We start from the raw sequence: 22,276 nt of genomic DNA, 5'->3' as shown, positions 1-22,276 counted from the left end.
CACTTCACATTCAGATACCCCAAAAAAATGTAAGTAACTCCCCTTGGGGAGGCCCGTTTCAGCACCTTGTCTCGTTGCCTGTCGGGGCGTCGACAGCAGCCCAAGAGTGCAAACTTGCTCCCGTGCTATGCGCGCGTTTGTGGGCTAGGGGGGAGTGCATGTGTTGACCTCCTTTCAGGCCAGGGGGGGTTGTGTGTGGGTGGGTGGGTGTGCGTGAATGGTTTCCCCCGCCCGCCCTGATCTGGGTCAAGTGTGGTTATTAAAACATGTTTCCCTCTTCCGCTCACATGAGAAGAGGTGCGAGTCCTAAACCCCCCCCCCCCCGTCAAGAGCTCACCGCGTGTCGTGAACTGACTGACCACTTCTTTAACAAGCCGTCACTTCACTCTGGAGGGAGGGAGGGAGGGAGGGAGGGAGGGAGGGAAGGGGTAAAAAACAAAAAAAAACTTGGCATCGGATATCCTCAAAAGGGAATCCATACAAACTTGGATAGGAAACGAGTTTCATACAAGCAGACCTAAGCGTATATTTGGATCTTATCTGGCTTTCAAATGTGGCTTTTACAGTCAAGTTTGCTCGCTCGCTCGCTCGCTCCTATGTCGAGGCGCCTTTGAAAAGATGCACTGGTCTTAAGTGAGAACAAAAATAAGTTTTATTGTTACGATTGGAGAGACGGCTAGAAAAAAAGAAAGAGTCTGGTTTGCCATTAGCGTCAAGCCAGAGTGAGGATGGCCCTCTCGCGTTTCCTCCGCCGTTTCTTCTTGTCGGCCAGGCGTCCCGTGGCGTCGGCGAACAACATCACCTCCTCTTTGCTCTCCAACTCGCGCTGGAGGAACTGCAGGGCGGCGCTGTTGAAGCCCATCAGGTCCTGGATGCGGGGGGGAGGAAAAAAAAAAAAAAAAAGACACCACCGTGATGACGGAGCGCAAGGGCGAGGAGGAGGGGGAGCTTCGAACTGCGGACGTACGCGGATGTCTTGCACTTTGGAGAGCGTGTTGGTGCGCAGGTCATCGATGACGGCGAGAAGCTTCTGGCTGTCGACGATCCGACCAAAATGAATCCTGGGGGGGGGGGAAGGAAAAGCGGCCTTTCAAAAACGGGCCCTTCCGTCACTTGACCGTCACTTGACCGTCACTTGACCGTCACTTGACCGTCACTTGACCGTCACTTGACCGTCACTTGACCGTCACTTGACCGTCACTTGACCGTCACTTGACCGTCACTTGACCGTCACTTGACCGTCACTTGACCGTCACTGGTCAAGGCAAGGAGTGACTCACTTGAGCAGGAAGAAGAGGCAGCGGCACACCAGCTCCACCTCCAGGCCTTCCCGGATGAAGCCGTCAAAGAGCTCCAAGAGCTCCGGAACGTACGGGAACGGCAGCACCAGCAGAGACACTTCCAGCTCGCTGACACGGCACAAAACACCAGTCCAAGAAAAAGAACATTTACTCCTGTGAAAGAAAGTTGCTTCTCACCTGGATCGGACTTTCTTGATGACGTCCAGAACGTAGCGGGACGGCTGCAAGCGCCACACGCACACAAACCAGCAGCGTGTCAAAAAATCCGGGATTCAACTCCAGAGAAATTCTACAAAGACTCTGCGCTGACAGAGGCTCACACTTACAGAGATGTTTCCAAAGGCTACCAGGATGGGATTGGCTTCGGGAAGCGCCAGCTGCAAGTCGTGGCGGGAGAGCGAGCGAGCGAGTGAGTCAAACCTCCACACGCTTGATCTCCAAACGCACGGCAAACGGCTCACCTCCTTTCCGGCTCGCCGGCAAGCGTATTTATGTTCCTCCATCTTCCTGTTCTCCCCGCGGAGGAGCTCCAGAGCCTCCATGATGCGTTCGGCCTGTTGGTCAACACGCACGCGCGGCGTCAACGTGACGAGCCACGCCCGCCGCGATTACCGACGGCTGAGCAAAGTCAACTCACAGCTTTGACCGTCTCCACCGTTTTCTTGGCGGCCGGCGCGGCTTGGCCCGGGATCTCTCCGGGCACCTGCGGAACGCGACACCATAGTGACTGCGCTGGGAAAAGCTAACAGGCGCTTTGCGAACCCAAGTGGAGAAGGAACAAGGTGGCAACTCACCGCCGGAGTGTCACCTTTGGCCAGACTCTCCTCAAATTCCGCCTCGCGCTCCTGTCAAACCCGAAAACACGCTCAGTGGCGAGAAAGTCGAAAAGGGAGATGGATGAGATCGCTTCCTCACCGTCTCCCGTTCCTCCTCCAGGATGATGGGCTCCCTGGTCCTCTCCCACAGGCGCAGAGACTTGTCATGCGACGCCGACACCACGTGGTCGCCGTTGGGGCTGATGCTCAGGCACCACACCTCGCGGTGGTGGCCCTTGCGCGGGGGAGAAGAGAAACGTCAGCGGCCGGCTCCGCTCCGCTCCCATTTTGGGTCAGGAGAGACTGACCTCCAAGGTCTGGATGTGCTCAAACTTGTCAGCGTCCCACTGCTTGATCTTCTTGTCCTTTCCCGCCGTGAAGAACAAATGCGTCTTGGGGACGAACTGCAGGAACATGACGCTGTGCGCGGGGCAATCCATGTGAGAAATTGCCAGGCGAGGAGAGTCGAGGCGAGCGCGCCGCCTGGCCGCGCGGCCCACCTGTCGTCGTGCGCAAACATGGAGCGGTGACAGTCGCCAAAGTCCAGACCCCAGATCTTCACGTTGCGATCTGCCGAGCCTGTGGCTATCAGCTTGCTATCCTGGAGGGGGGGGGGGGTTAGGGTTAGGAAGTAAAAACCATTTGATCCTGGCGGCGGGCCACTCACGTGTGTAATGTCCAGGCAGAGGACGGGCAGCTTGTGTCCGTACAGCGACAGGAAAAACTGCAGACGAGACGAGCCGAGTCATGACGTGCGTGCGGAGAGACCCTGGCCCCCGCCCGCCCGCTTGCCCCACCTTCAGTGTGTCCGTGTAGAAGACTTTGACGGTGCAGTCCAGCAGCGAGACGGCCAGCAGGCGGTGATCGGGAGACAACTTCACGCACAGGACGTCGTCGTCCAGCTGCAACGTGCGTCTGTGCTTCAACGTCAGCTTCCTGCAATGCGTTGGGTGCAAACGGCCATCGATGAAAAGGAAACGTTTCAAGAGGGAGAATGAAAAGAGAAATGGAAAGGTGAAAAGAAAAGGACAAAGACACAACGCAAAAAGAGCTTTGGCAGCTTCTGCCAGTGGAGCATTGAAAGCAGACTTACTTGTGTCCACTGACCTCGTCCTTCACCAACTCAAAGTCCCACAACTTGACCTTCTTGTCGGCGCCTCCCGTCACCACGCCCCGCTGCGCACCATGCAGATAGATTGTCACCCATCCATCCATCCATCCATCCATCCATCCATCCATCCATCCATCCATCCATCCATCCATCCGGCGTGGGCGTACCTGGTCGGGTGCCAGGCAGAGGGACCACAGGGCTCCGGCGTGGGCGTCCAGCGTTTCCAGGAGGCTCGCCGACGCCAACTCAAAGATCTGCAGAGCGCCGCTCTGCAAAAGCAAAAACTCATTGATGAGAGCGCCCCCCCCACCGGTGGGCACGACTCAGGACCGCTCAGCCCACCTTGGTCCCCAGGATGATCTGCCTGTCGCCGGGCACAAAGAGGGAGCAGAGGGCGTAGTCGCACGCCATGGTGCGCACCACCTGCAGCGTGGACCTGAGAGGAAAGCGGCGCACGCTTTGATTGGCATGCCGTGAGCCGTCGGGCCGGCCGGCCGACGCACGACCTCGCGAGCGGCGCCGCGCCGCCGACCTGTTCCACACTTTGACGGTGTCGGCCGACGCCGACAGCACGGCCAGGTTGTCGGAGCTGAAGGCCAGGGTGCGCACGTCGCTGCGATGGCCGTCCAGCGTGAGGCGCGCCGTCTTGCCGGCCGTCGCCGCCTTGTCCCGCGTCTTCAGGTTGTACGTCTCCACCGTGTTGTTGTTCAGCAGCAGCGCCACCTTCAGCTCGCCGCCGCAGCACAGGCAGTCGGCCCACCTGAGGCGAGGAATCGGCCCGTCAAGTGTCGGCGCCGGTGGCAGCCGCCGGGCCCCTGGGACTCGGTCACCTGATCTTGGAGGAGGCCTTGATGTCGCTCAGTCGCACGATCTGGTCTTTCAGCGTCCAGTCCACCTGCGGCTCCTCGCCGTCGGCGCCTCCCGCCGTTCTGAAGGAGCGAGGCGAGCGTCACGCTTTTACTCCACCCGATTGGAAGCGACCGACAAATGATCTTTGCGCCTTCATTGCCACTCACTTGGCGGCCTTCTTGATCTTTTTGTCCATCTTCCTGCGCGCGTCGCGCTCCGACAGCACGGCAAACACTTCCAGGACGGTGTCGTTGCCCTGACAAGTTGCCATATTTCATTTTGGGCGGGGGGGGGGCATTTCTTATCTTTCTTGGGAAGGTTCCACTCACGTGACAGGCGAAGATGCCGGCCTTGGTGTCGGCGGTCAGAGACACGACTCTGTCCCTGGCCTTGCGGAGGACGGAGCCCGCTTCCTCGCACCTCAAAATGCGCTAACGACGGCGAGAAACACACAGTTGGTCACACATGGGCTGCAATGGTCAAGACACGCTTAACTCGCTCCGTACGTCTTCAGGACTCTGGCCGGCGTCGCCGTCATTTTGGCTGTCGTCGTCGTCGTCCCCACCGCCGTCCGACAGACTTTTGCCCTTCTTGGCTTCGGGCTCACCCTTGGCCTGCCACGACACACACGCCGCGGGCGGGCATCAAACGCAAGGAGTCCACGTGCCCTTCAGGGCGGGCGGCGACGTCTCACCTCCGACACGTAGTTGACGTCCCACGCTCGGAGCTGGCTGTCGCCCGAGCCCGTCAGCAGCCGCCGCTCCTCGTTAAGGAAGGTCATGGCCCACACCTGATCACGAGAAACGCAAAACTGAGTCAGCAATCGAATTGGCATCAAAAGCAATGGATTTCAGTTGACGACTCCACGTGTTTGAGACGGCGCGATTTTTGGACTACAATTGCGTTGAAGAAGTGTGTTGACGGGGGACGCTCACCTCACTGCGGTGGCCCACCAAGGTCTTGAAGCAATGCTGCGTGTCCAAGTCCCACCACTTGACAAAAGTGTCCTTGGAGCTGCCCGCAGCGCATTTGGCGGTGAGATCGAGACATCGTGCATTTGGAGAAGTGAACTCAAGTAAACTTACCCGGTCACCAGGAGGTTCTTGTCTTTGAGCAAGAGCACCTGCGTGACCTCGTCTTTGTGCCCCCGCAGTCGGTACAGGCCGCACTCGTTGATCACGTCCCACACGATCACGTCCGTGTCCTGCAAGCGCAACAAATGGGAGGAGATGTGGGATCGGTCCCGCCCAAAAGTGAAGACGAGCGGGGCAAAGGTTTTTATTTGTTGACCTTGGATCCGGTGACGAGTCTGGCCCCCAGCGCGTCGTAACACATGGCCGTGACGGCCGACTTGTGTCCGTTGAAGCAGACGTTGCTCTCTCCGTTGAGCAGACTGAAGAGCCGCACGGCGCCGTCCTCGTAGCCCACGGCCACGTGGACGCCGTCCGGCGACGGCCGCAGGAACGTCACCTCGTGTTTCTGGCCCGCCAGGATCAACACCTGCACCGGGAAACGAGAGAAGAAAAAAAAAAAAAAAAAAGTCAAAAACGTGAGCAGGAAGTATCCCCCCCAAAAAAAGTCAATTGATTAGAACGGAACCATCGCTGCCTCAATTTGCCTCAGGAAAATCAAGAAGCAAGTTTGTTCATCTTCTTCTCCTCACCTTCTCCGCTTTGCGGGTGTCCCAGATGAAGACGTGCTCGCACGCAGCCACGGCCACGTAGCGGCCGCGCTCTCCGCCGCGTAGCATGACGTAGCAGATGTTTGCTTTCTGGCTGCCGATCACGCCGAACACGGCGCCCGCCACGTAGCGCAGGTACTGCTTGGTCAAGCCCATGATGCGTGGACTCCAGGTGGCGCCGATCCCTATGGACACAAACCACAGGAAAGCTTCTTGTGGCCAACGATTGTATTTGTCTGAACAATTGCAACCTACTGTGAATACTTGCTGTGTTTCAATTACTTCTTGTTCTATTCCTATAAGAAACTATTCCTTTCTAAAAGAGACCACAGCAAGGAAATAGTTGATCACAAATGTTAGCTCTGAAATTGGACGGGAAGGGAAATGCAATCTTTTGAGGACACAGTACTGCATAATGATCTGTAGGACAACCTTTTTTTGTGGCAAAATGTTGTCTTTTGCGATGAACTTGTTTGAGGAGCTAGCTAACTCGTGCATTCATGTGGGAACCAAGCACTTTCTGTGTACAAACATTGTCCAGTCATTGTAGATATACTAACAGACGAGATTTGAATTATTTTTCAATTCATTGGAGAAAATAAATGCACCGAGGGGTAAGCTAGGCTACCTTTAGCCGGAAACTGACAGTTTAACCGTAAGAAACCCCCCGGGAGGGCGGAGATAAAGCGTCAAGCCAAAGGAGCGCCGCTTAACGTTCCTAACCCCGCTCGCCCGGCTACCCCTGTGCATCAAATCGCTTGCACCCACGTGTCGACATTTCTGACTGGAAAGAGCTCATCAAGTCGCGCCCAGGATTATCATATGAGTGGGTTGTGTTGTGTAGTAATGTGAGCTCTATATATGAACGAACGTCTTCAAGAATCGGGCATATTTTTTCATGTCTTACCTCTGAAACGCACGCACGTTCTTTCCTCACTTCCTTCCTTCCTTCCTCCGCTGTTGTGAGGGGATGGAATTGCTTCAGACTAGACTGGACTAATCAATCACAGATTCGCATCAGATTTGCAGAACGATTTTTGCAGAACGACACATTGATTTTCAGCCACATTCATTTTATGATATAGTTTCTGATCAACTCACAAAGTGAAACGTAACTTTGAACTTGCGTTGATAAATTGCGATTGGCGTTCATTCGACTGCTTTTGACTGGAGGGTCAAAACCCGGAAGTGTTTTCCACCGTCTGCTCATGGGTTAGCTTAGCATCGACTTTCGTTGTGTGTACGTGTTTGGGGCCAAAAATGTCTTCGAAAGTTAACAATCAGCACCGCAACTCAGACGCACAGTCAGCCGAACGTAAAGAGGAGCTAAACAAACAGGTACTTGTATTAATAGGAAAGTAGATATTCTTTTATCTGTCCCACAAACGTTTTTTTTGTTGTTACGTTTAGATCAACGAGCAAACTGTGGTTGTGGACGAGCTTTCCAATTTGAAGAAGGACAGAGTGAGTCGGACGGACTGAATGAATGCATTCCATTCAGTCGTGAATGACTTTTCGTTTTACCTTTAGAATGTCTATGTCCAGCAGAGGAACAGCAACATCTTGTTTTTGGCGGACAGAGGGCAGACCTTGAGTTCATGCAAGAGTAAGTCCAGTTCCTGATGAATAAATAGTATAAGATCAAGATAAGATCTTTCTTTTCTCGTCCACAGAGAAGCTTGACAGCCTGACCAAGGAGTTACAGGACATGTGAAGCTGAGCAATTGCGCAAGCATGTGTGGCATCTTTTGTCTGGTGAGTCCAGCGTCCTCTCCTTTCACATGGGACAAAGCCATCTGGGAACATTTAAAAAGAAGAGGCCCCGACTCCAGCAAAGATGCAATTGTCTCGGGCTGCCAACTTCCTTATCGCTGCTTGTTCTCGGCGCACGTTCTCCACATGAGAGGGCTTCTCACAACTCAGCCGCTGCAGGACCCCGCCGGCAACATCCTGGTCTGGAACGGGGAGGTCTTTGGCGGATTACAAGTCCTCCCAACTGAGAATGACACCGCTGTCGTTCTGAAGCATTTGTCCTCTTGTAGTAACCCGTGTGACATTTTGTCATTCCTATGCACCATTCGAGGTCCCTGGGGCTTTGTGTACTACCAAAAGAGTAAAGACTGCCTCTGGTTTGGGAGGGATTACTTTGGGAGAAGAAGTTTGCTCTGGAACTATGACCAAACACTGAAAGCCTTAACACTTAGCTCAGTGGCAGCCAGGCCTGGCCGTCAATCTACCGTGCGTCATACCGCTCACCGGGAACCCGGTCACCGGTCCGGCGCCGAGTGTGAAGCTTGCCCTCGTACCGGTCCTTGCAAATGTGAACCTTGTGCATGGCAGGAGGTGCCTGCAGTCGGTGTGTACAGACTCAACCTCAAGTCAATTGTAGAATGGGGGTCACCGACCATTGAGCTTCATCCCTGGTCTCAGGTTGGAGATCATCTTGTTTCTGCCCACCTGGAGACTGGTCCGGGCGGGTGCACCATACTAAAGAACCCCCTCAGCATGCTTCGATCGCCCATCGCTCCTCTAAATACCACAGTGAACGAGGACCACGGAAACCCAGAGTCCGCTGTTGTGGAGAATCTGGAGGAGCTTCTGGACCTTATCAAAAAGGATAAGGCGGTGAATGGTCTGATAGACGTTCTCAGCGAGGCTGTCAGGAGACGCGTCCGGTCTTTGCCCGACGAATCGCAGGCCGGCGAGCGTTCCCGCATTGCCCTGCTCTTCTCTGGCGGCGTGGACTCTATGATCCTGGCCGTCTTAGCTCACCGTCACGTACCCTGTTGTCAATCCATAGACCTTCTTAACGTGGCTTTTCAACAGCACGAGGCTCGGAAAGACTCTGCCAGGGGACAAAAACCCATTGGGAGTAAGTCGGAAACCCAAACGGGCACCCCGATGTTTGATGTCCCGGACAGAATCACTGGCAAATCGGGCCTGAAGGAACTACAAGCCTTGGCTCCGCAGAGGCGCTGGAACTTTGTGGAAGTGGACGTAAGACGGGAGGAGCTGCAAGAAATGCGGCGCACGCGCATCGCTGACTTGGTGTATCCGCTGGACACCGTCCTGGACGACAGCATCGGGTGCGCCGTATGGTTCGCCGCCAGAGGGGAGGGTTTCCTGGCCCGGGACCACCACCGGACCGTCTTCACGTCTTCGGCCAAGGCAGGGCCCCACTTGACTGTATATGCCGTTTTGGCAGGTAACAGGACGGGCGACTAATCGTCAGCATCCCTCCCTCCCTCCCTCCCTCCAGGTCATTCTGACGGGAATCGGCGCCGACGAGCAGCTGGCGGGTTACGCCAGACACAGAGTGCGCTTCAAGACATCCGGACACCAAGGACTGGTCCAAGAAATCGCCATGGAGCTCGGGAGGATCTCGTCCAGGAACTTGGGAAGAGACGACCGAGCGATTGCAGACCACGGCAAAGAGGCCAGGTAAGGGCTCTTTTTTTTTTTTCCCTTGACATTTATTGTTTGTTAGTCGTGATGGCGCCGCTCGGAGGGTTAAGAAATATTGAAACGCAAATGGCCGGGGATGAAAAGTCCGTCTCGACCCTCCCTCAGGTTTCCCTACTTGGACGAGAGCGTGGTGAGCTACCTCAACTCTCTGGCCATGTGCGACAAGGCCGACCTGTCGCTCCCGAGGGGCGTGGGCGAGAAAGTGCTGCTGAGGCTGGCCGCCCGCCGGCTGGGCCTCGGGCCCGCCGCCGTCCTTCCCAAGAGGGCCATGCAGTTTGGCTCGCGCATCGCCAAACTGGAGAACGGCCGCGAGAAGGCGTCGGAGCGCTGCGGGAGGCTGCTGGCCGGGAGGCCGCCGGCCGGGAGGCCGCTGGCCGGGCCCGCCGCGTCTGTACATCAAGAGAGTCAATAAAATGTGGAAAGATGCGCCGCTTGCTTCCTCTACTTCATGTACGGCCGCGTGCCACCGAGGTGCTCTTTGAAATAGCCGTCGCACTGGACGTAGGATTGCAAGTTGCCCACGTCGAAACGCCCGCAAATCTCCTGCACGTACACTGGCTTTCTGCCAAAAGTCCAATTCAATAGACATGAGCACATGCCGCCACATGACCTTCAGCAAATGTTTTGTTTACCTCGGAATGAGCCAAGCCACAAAGTTTCCGGGGGCGTCTTTTTCCTCTATGGCCGCATCCTAACGTGATGGAAATTGGAATTGATTCAAAGGCTGGTCCGTCGTGAATTGAAATGGAAGGCGTCACCTTCTTTTCCAGGAGGAAGGCGTCCAAGAGAGGGAGGCTCTTCTTGGACAACACGTAGAAACAAGGACACTGCGGGCGGAAACGCAAGCAAGATTAGCAAGCAAAGGGGGAGGAGGGGCTTGGTATACAACTTACGGCTCTCCTCGACGTGGTCTCTGAAGGCAGCGGCTTCTCCTTCATACACAAGGCCCGAAGATGGTGATCGACTTCCACTATTCCGTATTTGGGAGTTTCTGCACCCGAAGCAGGTAAGAGAGGAAAAGACTTTTTCCACTTCACCCACCAAAGCAATGCTCACCGTCGTCTCTGCACTCGTAGGACAGCGCCACGTTGTTGTCGTCGCATTCCGCTTGGAGTTCACAAAACCTGGACTGGATCTGAGCGAGGCTGAAGTCTTCTTTGAAGAGCGTGTCGCTTGTTCGGATAGAAAAAAAGGGAAGCTGGTCAACGTTTTGCGAGCTGGTCACATATGATATGAACTCACCCTCCAATCACCATGACATGGTCCTGGATGTGAAAGTGCTTGACTGCCAGCTGGAGGCAGGCCACCGCACCAAGGCGCCCCTGGGGAGAGAGATAGATATACATATATATTATTTAAAAAAAAAACAACAACGAGTGAGCACTAAATACTAAACAGACTAAAGGCACCATCAGATGAATAGGAGGCAAAGTTGAGCTTTTTTTTTAGGTGTAAGAAAAAAATGGATGTATTTACATCATTGCTCGTGGTCTGGTCGCAGACGATCTTGACGTTTGGCAAGTGTGCGGCCCATTCTTCAAATGCTGACAGGTAAAGAGCGTTGCTCTGTGGGAAGTCAACACTTTGACTTAAACAGGGACTTCAAAGTGTCATTTTGAAACCAATTTGGACAAAACAATGGCCACGACATCAGCTTCAACGAATGTTCGTCATACTACGCACGAGCCGTTGTGTTACTGCTGTCAGTCTGTCTGTCTGTCTGTCTGCCACACACACACACAAACAACGGGAGCGCAAGGGGAGCGCAAAGTCCATTTCACTGGCGAGAAAAGTGGCCTGAACTCACCACGACGTAGATGGCGTCCAGCCCGTCGGAGGCGCTCAGTGCTTCGATCCAGTGGCTGAGGAGCGCGCGGTCGCCTACGGGCAGCAGCGGCTTGGCGACGCCGACCAGGTGAGCGAAACGCCCGCTGCGGTCGGCCGACACGTCCCGCTGGAGCCTGGTCCCGTAGCCGGCGGCCAGAATCACGGCCTTCATCGGTACGACTTGTACTTTGGCAGTGGCCCACCCGAGGCACTTCCTGGTTGCTGTCACGTGGGACTGCTATTGCCACGCCCCTCGAGGGAAAAGAGTTGCTGCTATGGATTTCGTGCACCTCTTTGCGAGAAGATTCTTTCAATTCATCAAATCAACAGATGTAAGAAAATATTCGATTATTATATATATTATAATATTCAGATATTTTTTTTTTTTTGTCCACAGTCATTCCACTCCACTCCAGCGAGCCATCAGTCAAGACAGCGCTGCAAAATGTCAAAGGATTCGAGAAGGAAAAGCACGTGACAATGTCTCTTCTTTTGTTGATTTATTACAATCCTGACACTCCAAGAACAAAAGGAAGAGAAGGAACATTACAGTCGTCCGCAAACATTTTGTTTCTTTTTTGGAGCGCTCTTCATTCAGTCACCGCCAATGTCCTGTTTGGCGTCCTCGTCCTCTTTCAACGTCGCCTGGGTCTCGCGAGGTTCGGCTTCTGAGGTCTCCATTGGCTCCTCGGCTGGTTCCGCTTCTGGCTCTGGTTCGGGATCGAGCTGGTCTTCAGGATCAGCTTTTGGTTCAAGTTCCAGTTCAGGTTCGGCTTTAGGTTCTGGTTCCACCTCAGGTCCGGGTTCAGGCGTTCCGTCGGTTCTCGCCATGTCCACCTAATGGAATTGAGATTGGAGTTGAAGTCTGCTTTTGCGAGGCGAGTCCAATTGACCCATCTTCACACAGTCTTTGCTATGAAACGGTGGGAAATCCGTCTTCTGGTTTGTTAATGGCATTCACATCAGGAAATTGGATTTTACCTGCAAGGTGGCATCGACGGTCTCCTGGCCTCTCAGTGGATTTGCTTGATCTTGCTGCTGCTCTTGCTCCATGGGCTCTTCTTCCTGCTCCTCCTCCTCCTCCTCTTCCCCCTCCGTCTCCACATTCGTGGCGAGGGCGCGCATTTCCTGCTGCTGCGCTCGCTCGGCGCCCTCGGCCGTGAGGTCGGCAGCCCTCTCGGTGTGGGGCGCCTCCTTCACGGGTTCCGCCGGCTTAGCCGCGGCTTTCTTGCTGGCTTCCAGGACGGCCATGACGGAGGCAGGGATGTGAGCTTGCTGTTGGATACACCGGAAAAAAATACAAGACAATGATGTTGCGAAGAACGATGTCGCGTCTGGAAGCTTTTCCAGATGTTTGGGCGGGGCTCAGTCCTTGCCTGGTGCGGCGTGAAGGAGCGGACGTGGTGCAGCAGGGGCTCCCTCATCTCCGGGCAGCGTTCAAAGACGCCGGCGAGCTGGGCGGGAGGCAGCTGCAGGAGGACGCTGTAGGATTGAGGTCTGGTCCTCTGGCAGCATTTGACAAAGCCCTCCCACACCTTGGGATACTTCCACACCTGAGGGGAGAGGGAAGAAGAAAAAGTGTGACCTTTCTCATATTCTGCTGGCCAAGCCACAGGAAGCAAGGTCAAGGGCGAAGCGGCAAAGGCTTTCTCGGGCAAAGCCGACCTGCTTGACGATGAGCCTGGAAAGGATGTTCATGACGAAGCCGCAGAGGCGCGGGTACATGCTGAGCGACTGGATGACGGTCCGCATCAGCAGGATGGGCAGAGGGCTCTGCTCCATCAGCTGCTGCATCACCACCGCCAGAACCTCCGAGGTGTAGACGTTCTTCTCGCCGAAGCACAGGTTGGTTGCTGCCGAATTGCAATTTGACACGTTTCAGGGCGGCGAGTCCGGCGTCTCGGGGCTCCTCCCGACTTCTAACCTTTGATGATGGACTTCATGTCGCATTTGGCCGAGTCGATGTTGTGCAGGGCGATGAGCAGATCGCCCGGCGTCAGAGGGGACACCGAGGAACTTCCCTCGCCTGAAGAACAACACGCACAATAAAGCGCACTGGCACCGGTCGTTGCCGAGCAGGGGCGGCAAAATGGATTGAGGAGGAGGAGGAGGTGGGGGAGCATCTTACTGTGCTGGGTTCCCAAGAGCCGGTTGAACACCTCCTTGACCACAATGGGGTTGAGTTTGATCAGCTTGGGGAGCGCCTGGATGACTTCGTTCTTCAACACCAAAACAAAGGCCCAACAATTCAAGTCCCTTTGTTACATTTGAAAAGTTCATCACGGACTTGATCAAATCAGTGGTTGACACATTGATGGTAAATAAATTCGAGCAAAAAATGTTTTGGGACTTTTGCATGCTTTTCTGAAATGACAAAAACGGTGCGATTTGTTACCTTTTCGAGGCCGTTGATGACCGGGATGAGGAAGCGAACGTCGGGCACACGTTTATGGTAAAGGTCCCGCACCCGCTCCACCAGTTCCGGAGACGGAGGCACTGCAAAGCGCAAAAATGCTTTGAACTTTGGCCGTCTCAAACACGCCTTCCGTCCTTCCTTCCGGCTCACCTTTGTCGGTGAGGATGTGCAGGCAGCGGGTCACCAGCGTCTCGGCACCCTTGGGGCAGTTTTCCACCAGGAGGAGCAGCTCGGGGGAATTCATGCCCATTCCGCGGATCTGCCGGCCAAAGAGGCATCCCGTCGTTATTGTGGAAACGTACGTACGTCGGCAAAAAGCTCAGAGGCCATTTTGACTGACGGGGAGCTCGATGGCTCGCAGCACGCTGCGCTTGATGTCGGCGATGGCCTCGGTGTAGACGGACGCCAGCTCGTGCACCAGCTTGTGGTTCAAGGGCAGCAGAGACAAGTAGAGGAAGAGACACTGACGCACCGTCTCTTCGGTCCAAGGGGACGCCACCTCTGCGCCGTCGAGCAAAGGCGTCAGTTTGCGAGGACCTGAAACGACGGCGTGCGTGCGTGCGCCCACCTGTGTCTTTGTCGGCCCCAAAGAGCAGCGACGGGGGGTTGGGGTGCACCAGGAGTTGCATGTAGTTCAAGGCAAACTTCTCAATGTAGTCCCGGAGGTGCTCTTTCTCGTACATGCGCTTCAGAAAGGCCAGGGCCGTCGAGCGCACTTTTTCCTTTTCGTGGGAGCTGAGATCCAGAAGCACGTGAAGGTACTGGAACTGCCTGGAGGGCCGCTTGACGATGAGCTCCTTCAGCGTGGTCATGCCTAAATAGACGCGCGACTGCAACCAGACCGAGAGCTGAGCTGAGCGGAGCGCCGGACGGACGGACGGACGGCGGAACAGGCTACCGACGCACCTCGTCCTCGCAGTAGCGCCGGATGACTTCCAGCGCCGACTCTGTGATGATGGGAGCTTCCAGGACCAGTTTGGTAAACAGTCTGACGCGCAACCAGGACACGCGTTAGGCCAGCTGACGTTTGGCCGCTGTTTCGGGAGGCTATTTGGCGCTCACCCGTCCTTCTGCTCGGGCTTCTCCTGCAGCCCGGAGAGCAGCGTGTAGAGGCACTGGTCGTAGCTGTCCAGCAGCCCCGACGGCAGCTGGCTCAGGTACGTGTTGTACTCTTGATAGAGCAGCGAAAAGGCCAGCTCGCTGCGGCTGCGGATGTCCTCCAAGATGAAGTGCAGCACGTCCTCCTTCATGATGCCCTCGAACTGCGTCACCAGCTTGGAGAGCAGCTTCACTCGCACCTGGCAAAAGACGCAACGAGCCCGGTTTTTTTTTCCTCCCCGTCGGCGCTCGTGACGTGGAGCGGGCCAGTTCTTTCGCTGGGCCGGGCCCGGGCTGGGCCGGGCCCGGGCTGGGCCGGCCCGCCTTACGTGGGACATGCCGCTTTGAGAGATGGTCTTTTCGGAATGAAGGATGCGCTTGATGGTTTTGGAGGTCAACTGCTCAATCTGCGTGTCGGATAAAGGCTGGATCACATCGGACAGCCTGAAGACTTTCTTCCTGCCGCTGGGCCCCGCCAATCTGCTCCACAAAAGAGAGTCAGTCCGGAAGAGTTCTCTTTTGCCATTATTTTGTCCGGCTCTGACTTAGTTTGCGCCGACGGAAGGATGGGCTCGGGAAGCCTCTTGACGGCGGAGACGTTGGCGGCGGGCCTCCCTTTTTCCGAGTAGCCCCCCACCACCGAGATGGCCTGGCCCACCATCACTTTGCGCTTGATGAGCGGGTCCTTGCCGGCGTCGTCTTCCTCCTCTCCGCCCGCCTCGTTCTCTCTGGCCTTGCACTGCTCGAGGCCTGCGCGTGCACCAAAAACACACTTGTCCAAAACGAGAAACAGCTTGTCAGGTCAGTGCGAAGGCGCGACTCCTATGGGTCGATGATGCCACGACACTTAATGGACGGTTGGCGGCGTTAGGTCAGGTCCACTCAAATTCAGCCTTTTCCACGCTTGTGCGCGCGCTGCTGTTTTGGTTAGCGACAGAGGTCATTTTGACAAGCGCGGTTGGACCGACCTGGCCCGATCCCAGCCGCAGTCATCTGCGTGGCCATCAGCCGGGCCAAATGCTTGATTTGGGCGTCGGTGCCCGCCGACTCCACGGGCGTGTACGTGGCCTGGAAGGACGCCGGCATGGTGTCGGGCAGATACACCATGCTGATCAGCACCTGCGCAAAGAGACGGCGGGGTCGGGTCGGGGAAAAAAAACCAACGTGAAGAGAGTTCTCGTCGGGCGCTCACCAGATTGGCCACGTTCTCCGCGTTGAGGAGCGGGCGCAGGAAGTCGGCGGTGAGGTCGATGGCGGATTGCGCCACCGGGACCGGAGCCGGCTTGGGCGCCGAAAGAGGGGCCGGCTCCTCCTTGTCCTCGTCGTCTTCGATCAGGGTCGGCTCTGAAGGCAAAGGCACTTTAATAGTGGCGAAGCGCAAACTCGGATTTGCGCAGCATTGCGGAAGGGCCACTCGCTCACCCATCTTGACCTTCTTGCCCTCGACGTACTGCTCCTGGCGCGGCCTCTTGCGCTGCTCCCGGACCGGCGGCGTGGAGCGGGCGATCTCGCTCTGGGGCATGCCCAGGTCCAGCAGCAAGGTGCCGATCTGGCCCTGGAACTCCACGCTGCACGGATGCTTGAGTACGGTCACCAGGTGCAGCTTGAGGTTCTTTCGCACGCTGCTCACCTGCGACTTGGCCAGGGTGGGCGGAAGGTTGGCTGCAAAAGAAAACAGCTCAAGCCACGGAACGCCGTGCTCCATTTCAGCCGCCGCCTCACCGTGCAAGGTCTCGTACGCCTGGACCACCTTGGACATAAACATGGGCCTCTGGCGGGCGATGGTGGCGAGGGAGCCCAGCGCGGTGGTCAGGTTAATGCTGGAAATGGCCGGATGCACCATGAACTTGAGCAGCTTGTCCAGAGCCGACTTTCCCTCCTCACACAAAACATCTACGGAAGAAAACGTGCCAACTCGTTGACTTGGATTCAGAAGATACCATCGGAGGAGATAAGTCCAATTGCGTCCCAGGAACGAGCCGGTCGAATGCAAGTCGGCGGCGCTCGGGCTCACGTATTGCGGTCAATTCCTACCGTAGCGGATGTACGCGTGGTCCTTGGGCACTTTGTCCAAGCTGATATCGCTCTCCTGCCGCTTGGGCACATCCGAGTCAGCCACGCGAGGCGACAGCGTGACGATGAGCGACTCGGTGAATTTGATGGCGTGAGTGCGCACGCCGTCGTTCTCAGAGTCCAGCAGCGCCAGGACGTCGCCTTTCATCTGCGTCACCATTTCCCAGCAGGCCTCCTGCATGTCCGACACGGCTTTGGCTCGCACCAGCCACTGGTGGGAAAAGGCGGGGGATCAAACAGCCAAAAGCCGAGATAAACCTACTGGCCAATGTCTACTATACAGGCGAGAAAGAAGGCCTTACCTGTAGCGTGACCTTGTACATCTGCGTGAGTGTGAGAATGGCTTTCTTCACCACGTTGACACTGTCGTCCTTGAGCAGCATGTTCAGGTTGGCGATTAGCCTGAGCAGCAGCTCGTTGTCACGTTTACTGCAAAGACAAACAACGTGACACGAGGCCGCCTAAGCGTTGGTTTGACGACGCTCCGAGCGCAACTCGAGCCCGCACCATGCTTCCTCGATGAAGCCGATGACAAACTTCCTCACTTCGATGGATTTGTCTGTCTGAAAGGCGATTATTTCCTGAAAGGTGAAGAAGAAAAGAAAGGCTTCATTTCACATGACAATTGGGAGAAGGTGCGTGCTCACGTGCGCCCTTACGTCCAGAAAATTGTCAAGGAGAGACGGATCTTTGTTGATGATAAGCTCTTGGACCTGTACAATAAAATGGAGGTGTCAAAAACAACTCTTGGTGTTGGGGGATCACGAAGACAACTAAGCTCTATTTTCAAGCCTGAGCAACTGGACGGACTCTTGCAGGCGAGTACGCACCTGTTTGAGCACAGCCAGCTTTACATCTGCGGGTATCAAGGCAGCCTGATTCAAAAGCTCCACTACCTGAAGGCAGACACGTAGCTCATTACACGTTCATTCTACATTTTATTGTGATGACTTCATAGACTCCCATTGACCTTTTCGCTTGTGGTCATGTTTATGACACTGGGTGTCTCTCCGTCGTCTGCGGAGAACTCCATCGTGTCCTTCGACTTCCTTTACTTACTATCACACCATATTCCCAATTCTGGTCACATAAATATAAAACCAGGGTCACGGACAGACGTACATGAATGAATTCAAGGCAACCGCGAGTAGGACGTAACAATGGACACAAGATGAAAAATCATGTTTACGGCTAATAGGCTAGCTGGCGCTATGCTAACCGCCAAGCACACAATTGGTCGCTGACGGCCAAAAAGCCCAAAATAACACACTCGCTAGTTGATACCGACATGGAACGCGCCTTGCTACAGTTGAAATACCTTAAATCGAATGAAAAGGAAGCTTAGCTCTGGAAATGAAACAGGCACGGTTCAGTAGCGGCGTTTTCTCTTCTTCGTGTAAAGTAAAACGTGTAAGCCCGCAGCCACACTGCCTCCCCAAGGCACATTGCTCATTACACACACACACGCACACGCACGAGCGGTCCAGTACTCTTTGCGTCGCATTTCAACAAATCATATCACAGTTCAACAGAAATACAAGTCGTTTTTAACCATTCGCGTCACGCAACATGCGGGTAATGATATCATAAACAGCCATAGGAGCATTCCGGAAGGCTGTCTCCTCGCAGCTGCTCGTTCATTTTGCAAAGTATGTAGCATGCAATCTACAAAACCAAAATTAAGGGTTACAATCGAGCCATTAAACGTTGTTGCTCTTGGACGTTTACATTTCTTTTATCTTGAAGCTGCATCCCGGAAGTCATGTCTCGTCGCCATTGGTTACCTTGACGCATCACTCGTCGAAAAAATGGCGGCCATGGTCACCCACAGAAGGAATTCCAACGTTCCCCACCTTCAGTTATAACGAATCAAGCGTCGGGATACTTGAAGAAGAAAAATTGCTCATTTGCTACCCCGTGCTGTCTGAAAAGTAGAAGGCGTCGGAAGCTACTTGAGGCTTGTGTCGCTATGTTTTGCTCGTCGCTGTCGTCAACAGCTGTTGAAGGAAGTGCTGAAGCAAGCAGCTCTCCTTGTTGACAACAAACACGACGTCTGCGCCCTGAACTTGCTGCCATTGAGATCTCCGGGTGAATTTGCTTTGTAAGGAAGTCCGTCTCGTCAAATGCTCCATTTGTTTGGTTTTGTGCATTTTCCGTCTTGTGTGCCCGCGCAGCGTGGCGATGGACTGCATGATCATCATGAACCGGATGGGTTCTCTGGGTAGCTCGGCTGCAGCCCAGAGGAGGCGCATGGCCCTCGGGGTAGTCATCCTCCTGCTGGTAGACGTCATCTGGGTGGCCTCCTCCGAGCTGACATCAGTGAGGGCCACGTTGGCACCACGAAGCTTGATTTGACACGGATCGATCGCTGGCTTATGACAACTTTCCTACTACCCATCGATGTGGTGAATGATCTTCTTTCTGTGCCCTTTGCAGTACATTTTCAGGCGGCAGGAGTACAACAAGCCCTTTTTCAGCACCTTCGCCAAGACATCCATGTTGGTGCTCTACCTGCTGGGCTTCCTGCTGTGGCGGCCCTGGAGGCAGCAGTGGAGCGGCTCGCTCAAACATCGACACGCTTCACGTGTAAGCGCAACCGCCAAGCCGAGACGTGTTTTCCTCTCGATTTGTTTTCAATGTGTGTGTCCACAGTTTGTCGATACGGAAGCCTACTTTGCGCCCTGCGCCAACGCCGCCGCCGTCAACGACGGTTTGGTATGTCGACGGTCGTGACTCGAGCTCAACTCTCCCACTTCCAATAAATCAAAGAAGAAAATGGTGCTCTCCTTCTCACGCAGAGCGAACCGCTCTACGTGCCCGTCAGGTTTCCGGACGCGCCCGCCGATCTCTCCGAGGGCTCGGTGGAAACGAATGGCCAATCTGGTGAGTGTTGTTTTCCCGTCGAAGCGGCCGGGAACGGTGCTTGGTCATTCACTCGGGTGTGCCTTTGTGTCCCAGCGGCCTGTAAAAAGCAGCGGGTGCGTTTCAGCGACATGACGGAGGTGCGGCGGCTGCCCTCCACGCAAGCCGTGGAAGCCAAACTGTCGCGCATGTCCTACCCGGCCGCCAAGGACCACGAGTCGGCGCTGCACGCGGCTACCAGGCTGAGCGTCCGCGACGTAGCCAAGCTCAGCTTCTTTTTCTGCTTTGTGGTGCGTCCGGATGGCGCCACTTTGGATTCCATCAAGCCATCCAAAGATTTTGCTCCTCCTCCTCCTCCTCACCTTTTGCTTTGTTCCCGGGCAGTGGTTTCTGGCCAACCTGTCGTACCAGGAGGCCCTCTCGGACACACAGGTGGCCATCGTCAACATTTTGTCGTCCACCTCAGGTGACTCCCGCTCGACGGGACGGGCGCCGTGCCGGCTGGCTGATACTCCCTCCCTCCCTCCCTCCCTCCCCGTGTGCGCGCAGGCCTCTTCACGCTGATCTTGGCCGCCGTCTTCCCCAGCAGCAGCAGCGACCGCTTCACGTTGTCCAAGTTGCTGGCGGTGGCGCTGAGGTCAGACATGGGCCAACGTCAACCGTCGCCGAGACGCGCGCTGTGCACTTGACGTCTTGTGCCCCTCTTTTAGTGTGGGAGGCGTGGTCCTGGTCAGCCTGTCAGCCTTGGAGCGGCCCGACGACAAAGGCGCCGCGGGTAAGTCCGCCCGCCGCCGCCAAAAGTTGCGCAGAGCCGGCGTGAGCGCCGCCGCCGTGTCGCCGCAGGTTCCTTGTGGTCCCTGGCCGGTGCCCTTTTCTACGCCGTCTACGTGGTCATGATCAAGAGGTGGGCGGATGGCGAGGAGAAGCTGGACATCCCCATGTTCTTGGGTAAGCTCCGGCCGGCCGCACGAGGCGAGCCCGCTAGCTAGCCCGCTAGCTATCCCGCTAGCTAGCCGGCTTGTTTTGGGCCAGACAGGCTTCGTGGGGCTCTTCAACCTGCTGCTGCTGTGGCCGGGCTTCCTGCTGATGCACTACACCGGCTTGGAGGCCTTTGAGATCCCCGGCCGGCTGGTGTGGACCTACATCTTGCTCAACGGCCTCATCGGGACCGTCCTCTCTGAGTTCCTGTGGCTGTGGTGCGGGCCCCGCCGCCGCTGGGCAGCGCCCCGTCGCGCCCCGTCGCCTTGCGTCTCAGGGCGCTTGCTCTGGCCTCCGCAGGGGCTGCTTCCTGACCTCGTCGCTCATCGGGACCCTGGCCCTCAGCCTCACCGTGCCGCTCTCCATCTTGGCCGATATTTGCACGCAGAAGGTGAGGAGCGCGCTGGCAGCTGGCGCACGCAGGAACCAAAGATTTTGGGCCTTGCAGGTGCGCTTCTCCTGGCTGTTCTTGGCAGGGGCGGTGCCCGTCTTCCTCTCCTTCTTCATGGCCACGCTCTTGTGCCACTACAACAACTGGGACCCGGTGACGGTGGGCCTGAGGAGACTCCACGCCTTTGTTTTCCGAGCACATCGCGTTCACAGGTACGTACGCTCGCGCCCGGCGCTCAAAGTGGATTTTTAACGCGTCTCGTCTCGTCTCATCCTCCCTCCCCGAGGCTCCCCGAGGACCGGGAGCTGTGCGAAAGCCTTCTCCCTTTGCACGCCGTCTCCATGAACCAAAGAAGCCCGTGCTCGTGATCTGCTGTAAGTCGGACCGCTTCGCTTCCTTCCTTCCTGAAAAAAAACCCCAAAGTTGCACGTCAGCGCAGGGCTGCTCTTCATCTGACCAGAAGCGTGAGCGTTTGTTTGTCCAAAGCGCCGATAACGGCCGTGCTGACATTCTCAGAAGCGTAACGATCTGCCGCCGCCTGAGTAATGTTTGAAGGGCGGAAGGGGGGGCAGCGTTCCAGACCGCTTGAATCACGTTGTGAGTCAGCTTTGCTCACGCGCTCGCGTTGATGGGAAAAAAAAAGGTCACCGGGCGGCCGAGCAGCCGGGCGCCTTCATCGTCCGAATCCCAAAAACTGGGCTCGCCGCTTGGACTAATCTTGATTCCCAACACATGTTGCGCCGGCCGTCTTCCTTTCCACAACACGTGCAAGCTGTTGATGTTTTTTTTGTTTCCCAGGTGTGCCGTCCGTCCGTCCGTCCGCCGCAGAGACGACGTAGCCGGCCCGTGCCTCTATTTTCAATGCTTCAGTGTGGCGGGGGCGTTTGACTTTTTGTGGCAACCGAAGGGGTCCGGGCGCCGGCGGAAGGACCGGAGCGGGCTTCCTTTTGCTTTTCCTTTGGCCAGATTAAAAGAAAGGATGAGCGCATCCATTTTGTCATTCCAGACTTTTTATTGGGTAATAATGAGAAGAAATAGAAAAGATTTTAATGGTGCCAGATGAACCTGCTGGTATTGTTTCCTGAACGGGTTCAGCACTTTAGCTTGGTGCGACACGGCGCCGTTGCTTGATTCCAGTTTCTTGTTTGTTCAGTGGTTTCGCCTTGATCATTTCTTTTTGTTGACCATCATCTTGTTCTTTGTTTTGACGGATTCTCCTTCTTGGGTTCAACACAATTAAAGACTTTTTTTTCAAAAAAATTGCTGTCAGTGGGCATTTTCTTATGGTCAAATGTGAATTACTTGTCAAAGTCGCTACGTTCCGTGTGTCCGACTCACTTTTGGATTTGTTTGGAGGACAAGATGGAATCTGGCTGCTAATCCACAGACTGCGCTTACGAATCAAGCGC

General features: G+C 55.6%; 6 protein-coding genes and 1 long non-coding RNA gene across 9 annotated transcripts; 4 read left to right on the top strand and 3 right to left on the bottom strand.

The window, feature by feature from the left end:
• Positions 1-629: 629 nt before the first annotated feature.
• wdr3 (WD repeat domain 3) lies at positions 630-6,753 on the bottom strand. Its single transcript, XM_085920651.1, has 27 exons — positions 6,665-6,753; positions 5,740-5,942; positions 5,367-5,576; positions 5,162-5,280; positions 5,012-5,090; positions 4,771-4,866; positions 4,583-4,690; positions 4,406-4,507; positions 4,244-4,332; positions 4,058-4,156; positions 3,760-3,987; positions 3,570-3,663; positions 3,395-3,496; positions 3,210-3,292; positions 2,914-3,052; positions 2,784-2,840; positions 2,617-2,717; positions 2,425-2,536; positions 2,217-2,351; positions 2,096-2,146; positions 1,939-2,004; positions 1,763-1,855; positions 1,628-1,678; positions 1,479-1,522; positions 1,281-1,409; positions 968-1,061; positions 630-868 (listed from the first exon to the last, which is right to left on the bottom strand). Exons 2-27 carry the CDS (start codon positions 5,911-5,913, stop codon positions 713-715), a joined length of 2,811 nt encoding a protein of 936 aa, XP_085776777.1. The 5' UTR covers positions 5,914-5,942; positions 6,665-6,753; the 3' UTR covers positions 630-712.
• Positions 6,503-7,580, top strand: asdurf (ASNSD1 upstream open reading frame). The gene is made up of 4 exons (XM_085920663.1): positions 6,503-7,095; positions 7,168-7,221; positions 7,288-7,363; positions 7,431-7,580. Exons 1-4 carry the CDS (start codon positions 7,018-7,020, stop codon positions 7,469-7,471), a joined length of 249 nt encoding a protein of 82 aa, XP_085776789.1. The 5' UTR covers positions 6,503-7,017; the 3' UTR covers positions 7,472-7,580.
• asnsd1 (asparagine synthetase domain containing 1) lies at positions 7,492-9,665 on the top strand. Its single transcript, XM_085920652.1, has 3 exons — positions 7,492-8,925; positions 9,017-9,198; positions 9,328-9,665. Exons 1-3 carry the CDS (start codon positions 7,492-7,494, stop codon positions 9,632-9,634), a joined length of 1,923 nt encoding a protein of 640 aa, XP_085776778.1. The 3' UTR covers positions 9,635-9,665.
• Positions 9,516-11,281, bottom strand: LOC147051429 (uncharacterized). The gene is made up of 8 exons (XM_085920662.1): positions 11,030-11,281; positions 10,699-10,788; positions 10,465-10,544; positions 10,279-10,394; positions 10,116-10,213; positions 9,981-10,049; positions 9,855-9,913; positions 9,516-9,784 (listed from the first exon to the last, which is right to left on the bottom strand). The coding sequence occupies exons 1-8, from the start codon at positions 11,219-11,221 to the stop codon at positions 9,664-9,666; spliced, it is 825 nt and encodes a 274-aa protein (XP_085776788.1). The 5' UTR covers positions 11,222-11,281; the 3' UTR covers positions 9,516-9,663.
• LOC147051428 (uncharacterized) lies at positions 10,317-13,415 on the top strand. The gene is made up of 3 exons (XR_015067277.1): positions 10,317-11,137; positions 11,245-11,381; positions 11,447-13,415. It is a non-coding gene; the product is annotated as an uncharacterized LOC147051428 (long non-coding RNA).
• Positions 11,537-18,378, bottom strand: sympk (symplekin). Its single transcript, XM_085920650.1, has 25 exons — positions 17,955-18,378; positions 17,607-17,716; positions 17,467-17,532; positions 17,296-17,349; positions 17,144-17,217; positions 16,939-17,065; positions 16,598-16,847; positions 16,286-16,456; positions 15,986-16,225; positions 15,756-15,907; positions 15,532-15,682; positions 15,109-15,313; positions 14,893-15,043; positions 14,528-14,763; positions 14,372-14,453; positions 14,034-14,295; positions 13,806-13,966; positions 13,616-13,724; positions 13,445-13,545; positions 13,178-13,268; positions 12,974-13,075; positions 12,715-12,902; positions 12,426-12,602; positions 12,031-12,324; positions 11,537-11,886 (listed from the first exon to the last, which is right to left on the bottom strand). Exons 2-25 carry the CDS (start codon positions 17,667-17,669, stop codon positions 11,644-11,646), a joined length of 3,750 nt encoding a protein of 1,249 aa, XP_085776776.1. The 5' UTR covers positions 17,670-17,716; positions 17,955-18,378; the 3' UTR covers positions 11,537-11,643.
• On the top strand, positions 18,196-22,121 carry LOC147051426 (solute carrier family 35 member F5-like). 3 transcript variants are annotated; one of them, XM_085920655.1, is made up of 15 exons: positions 18,207-18,737; positions 18,811-18,955; positions 19,073-19,222; positions 19,289-19,351; positions 19,435-19,519; positions 19,595-19,788; positions 19,883-19,964; positions 20,048-20,135; positions 20,209-20,273; positions 20,342-20,446; positions 20,535-20,694; positions 20,777-20,867; positions 20,925-21,079; positions 21,154-21,241; positions 21,666-22,121. In XM_085920655.1, exons 2-14 carry the CDS (start codon positions 18,818-18,820, stop codon positions 21,233-21,235), a joined length of 1,458 nt encoding a protein of 485 aa, XP_085776781.1. In that variant the 5' UTR covers positions 18,207-18,737; positions 18,811-18,817; the 3' UTR covers positions 21,236-21,241; positions 21,666-22,121. The 3 variants fall into 3 exon arrangements, with proteins under 3 accessions (XP_085776780.1, XP_085776779.1, XP_085776781.1); XM_085920654.1 differs by having other exon boundaries at positions 18,196-18,737; positions 20,777-21,079; XM_085920653.1 differs by having other exon boundaries at positions 18,199-18,737; positions 19,073-19,351.
• The last annotated feature ends 155 nt before the right edge of the window (positions 22,122-22,276 follow it).

The sequence above is a fragment of the Syngnathus leptorhynchus genome, chromosome 9 (genome assembly GCF_054491065.1).
Source record: "Syngnathus leptorhynchus isolate UIUO chromosome 9, UIUO_Slep, whole genome shotgun sequence".
NCBI lineage: Eukaryota > Metazoa > Chordata > Actinopteri > Syngnathiformes > Syngnathidae > Syngnathus > Syngnathus leptorhynchus.
This window is presented reverse-complemented; position numbering and strand designations above follow the sequence as displayed.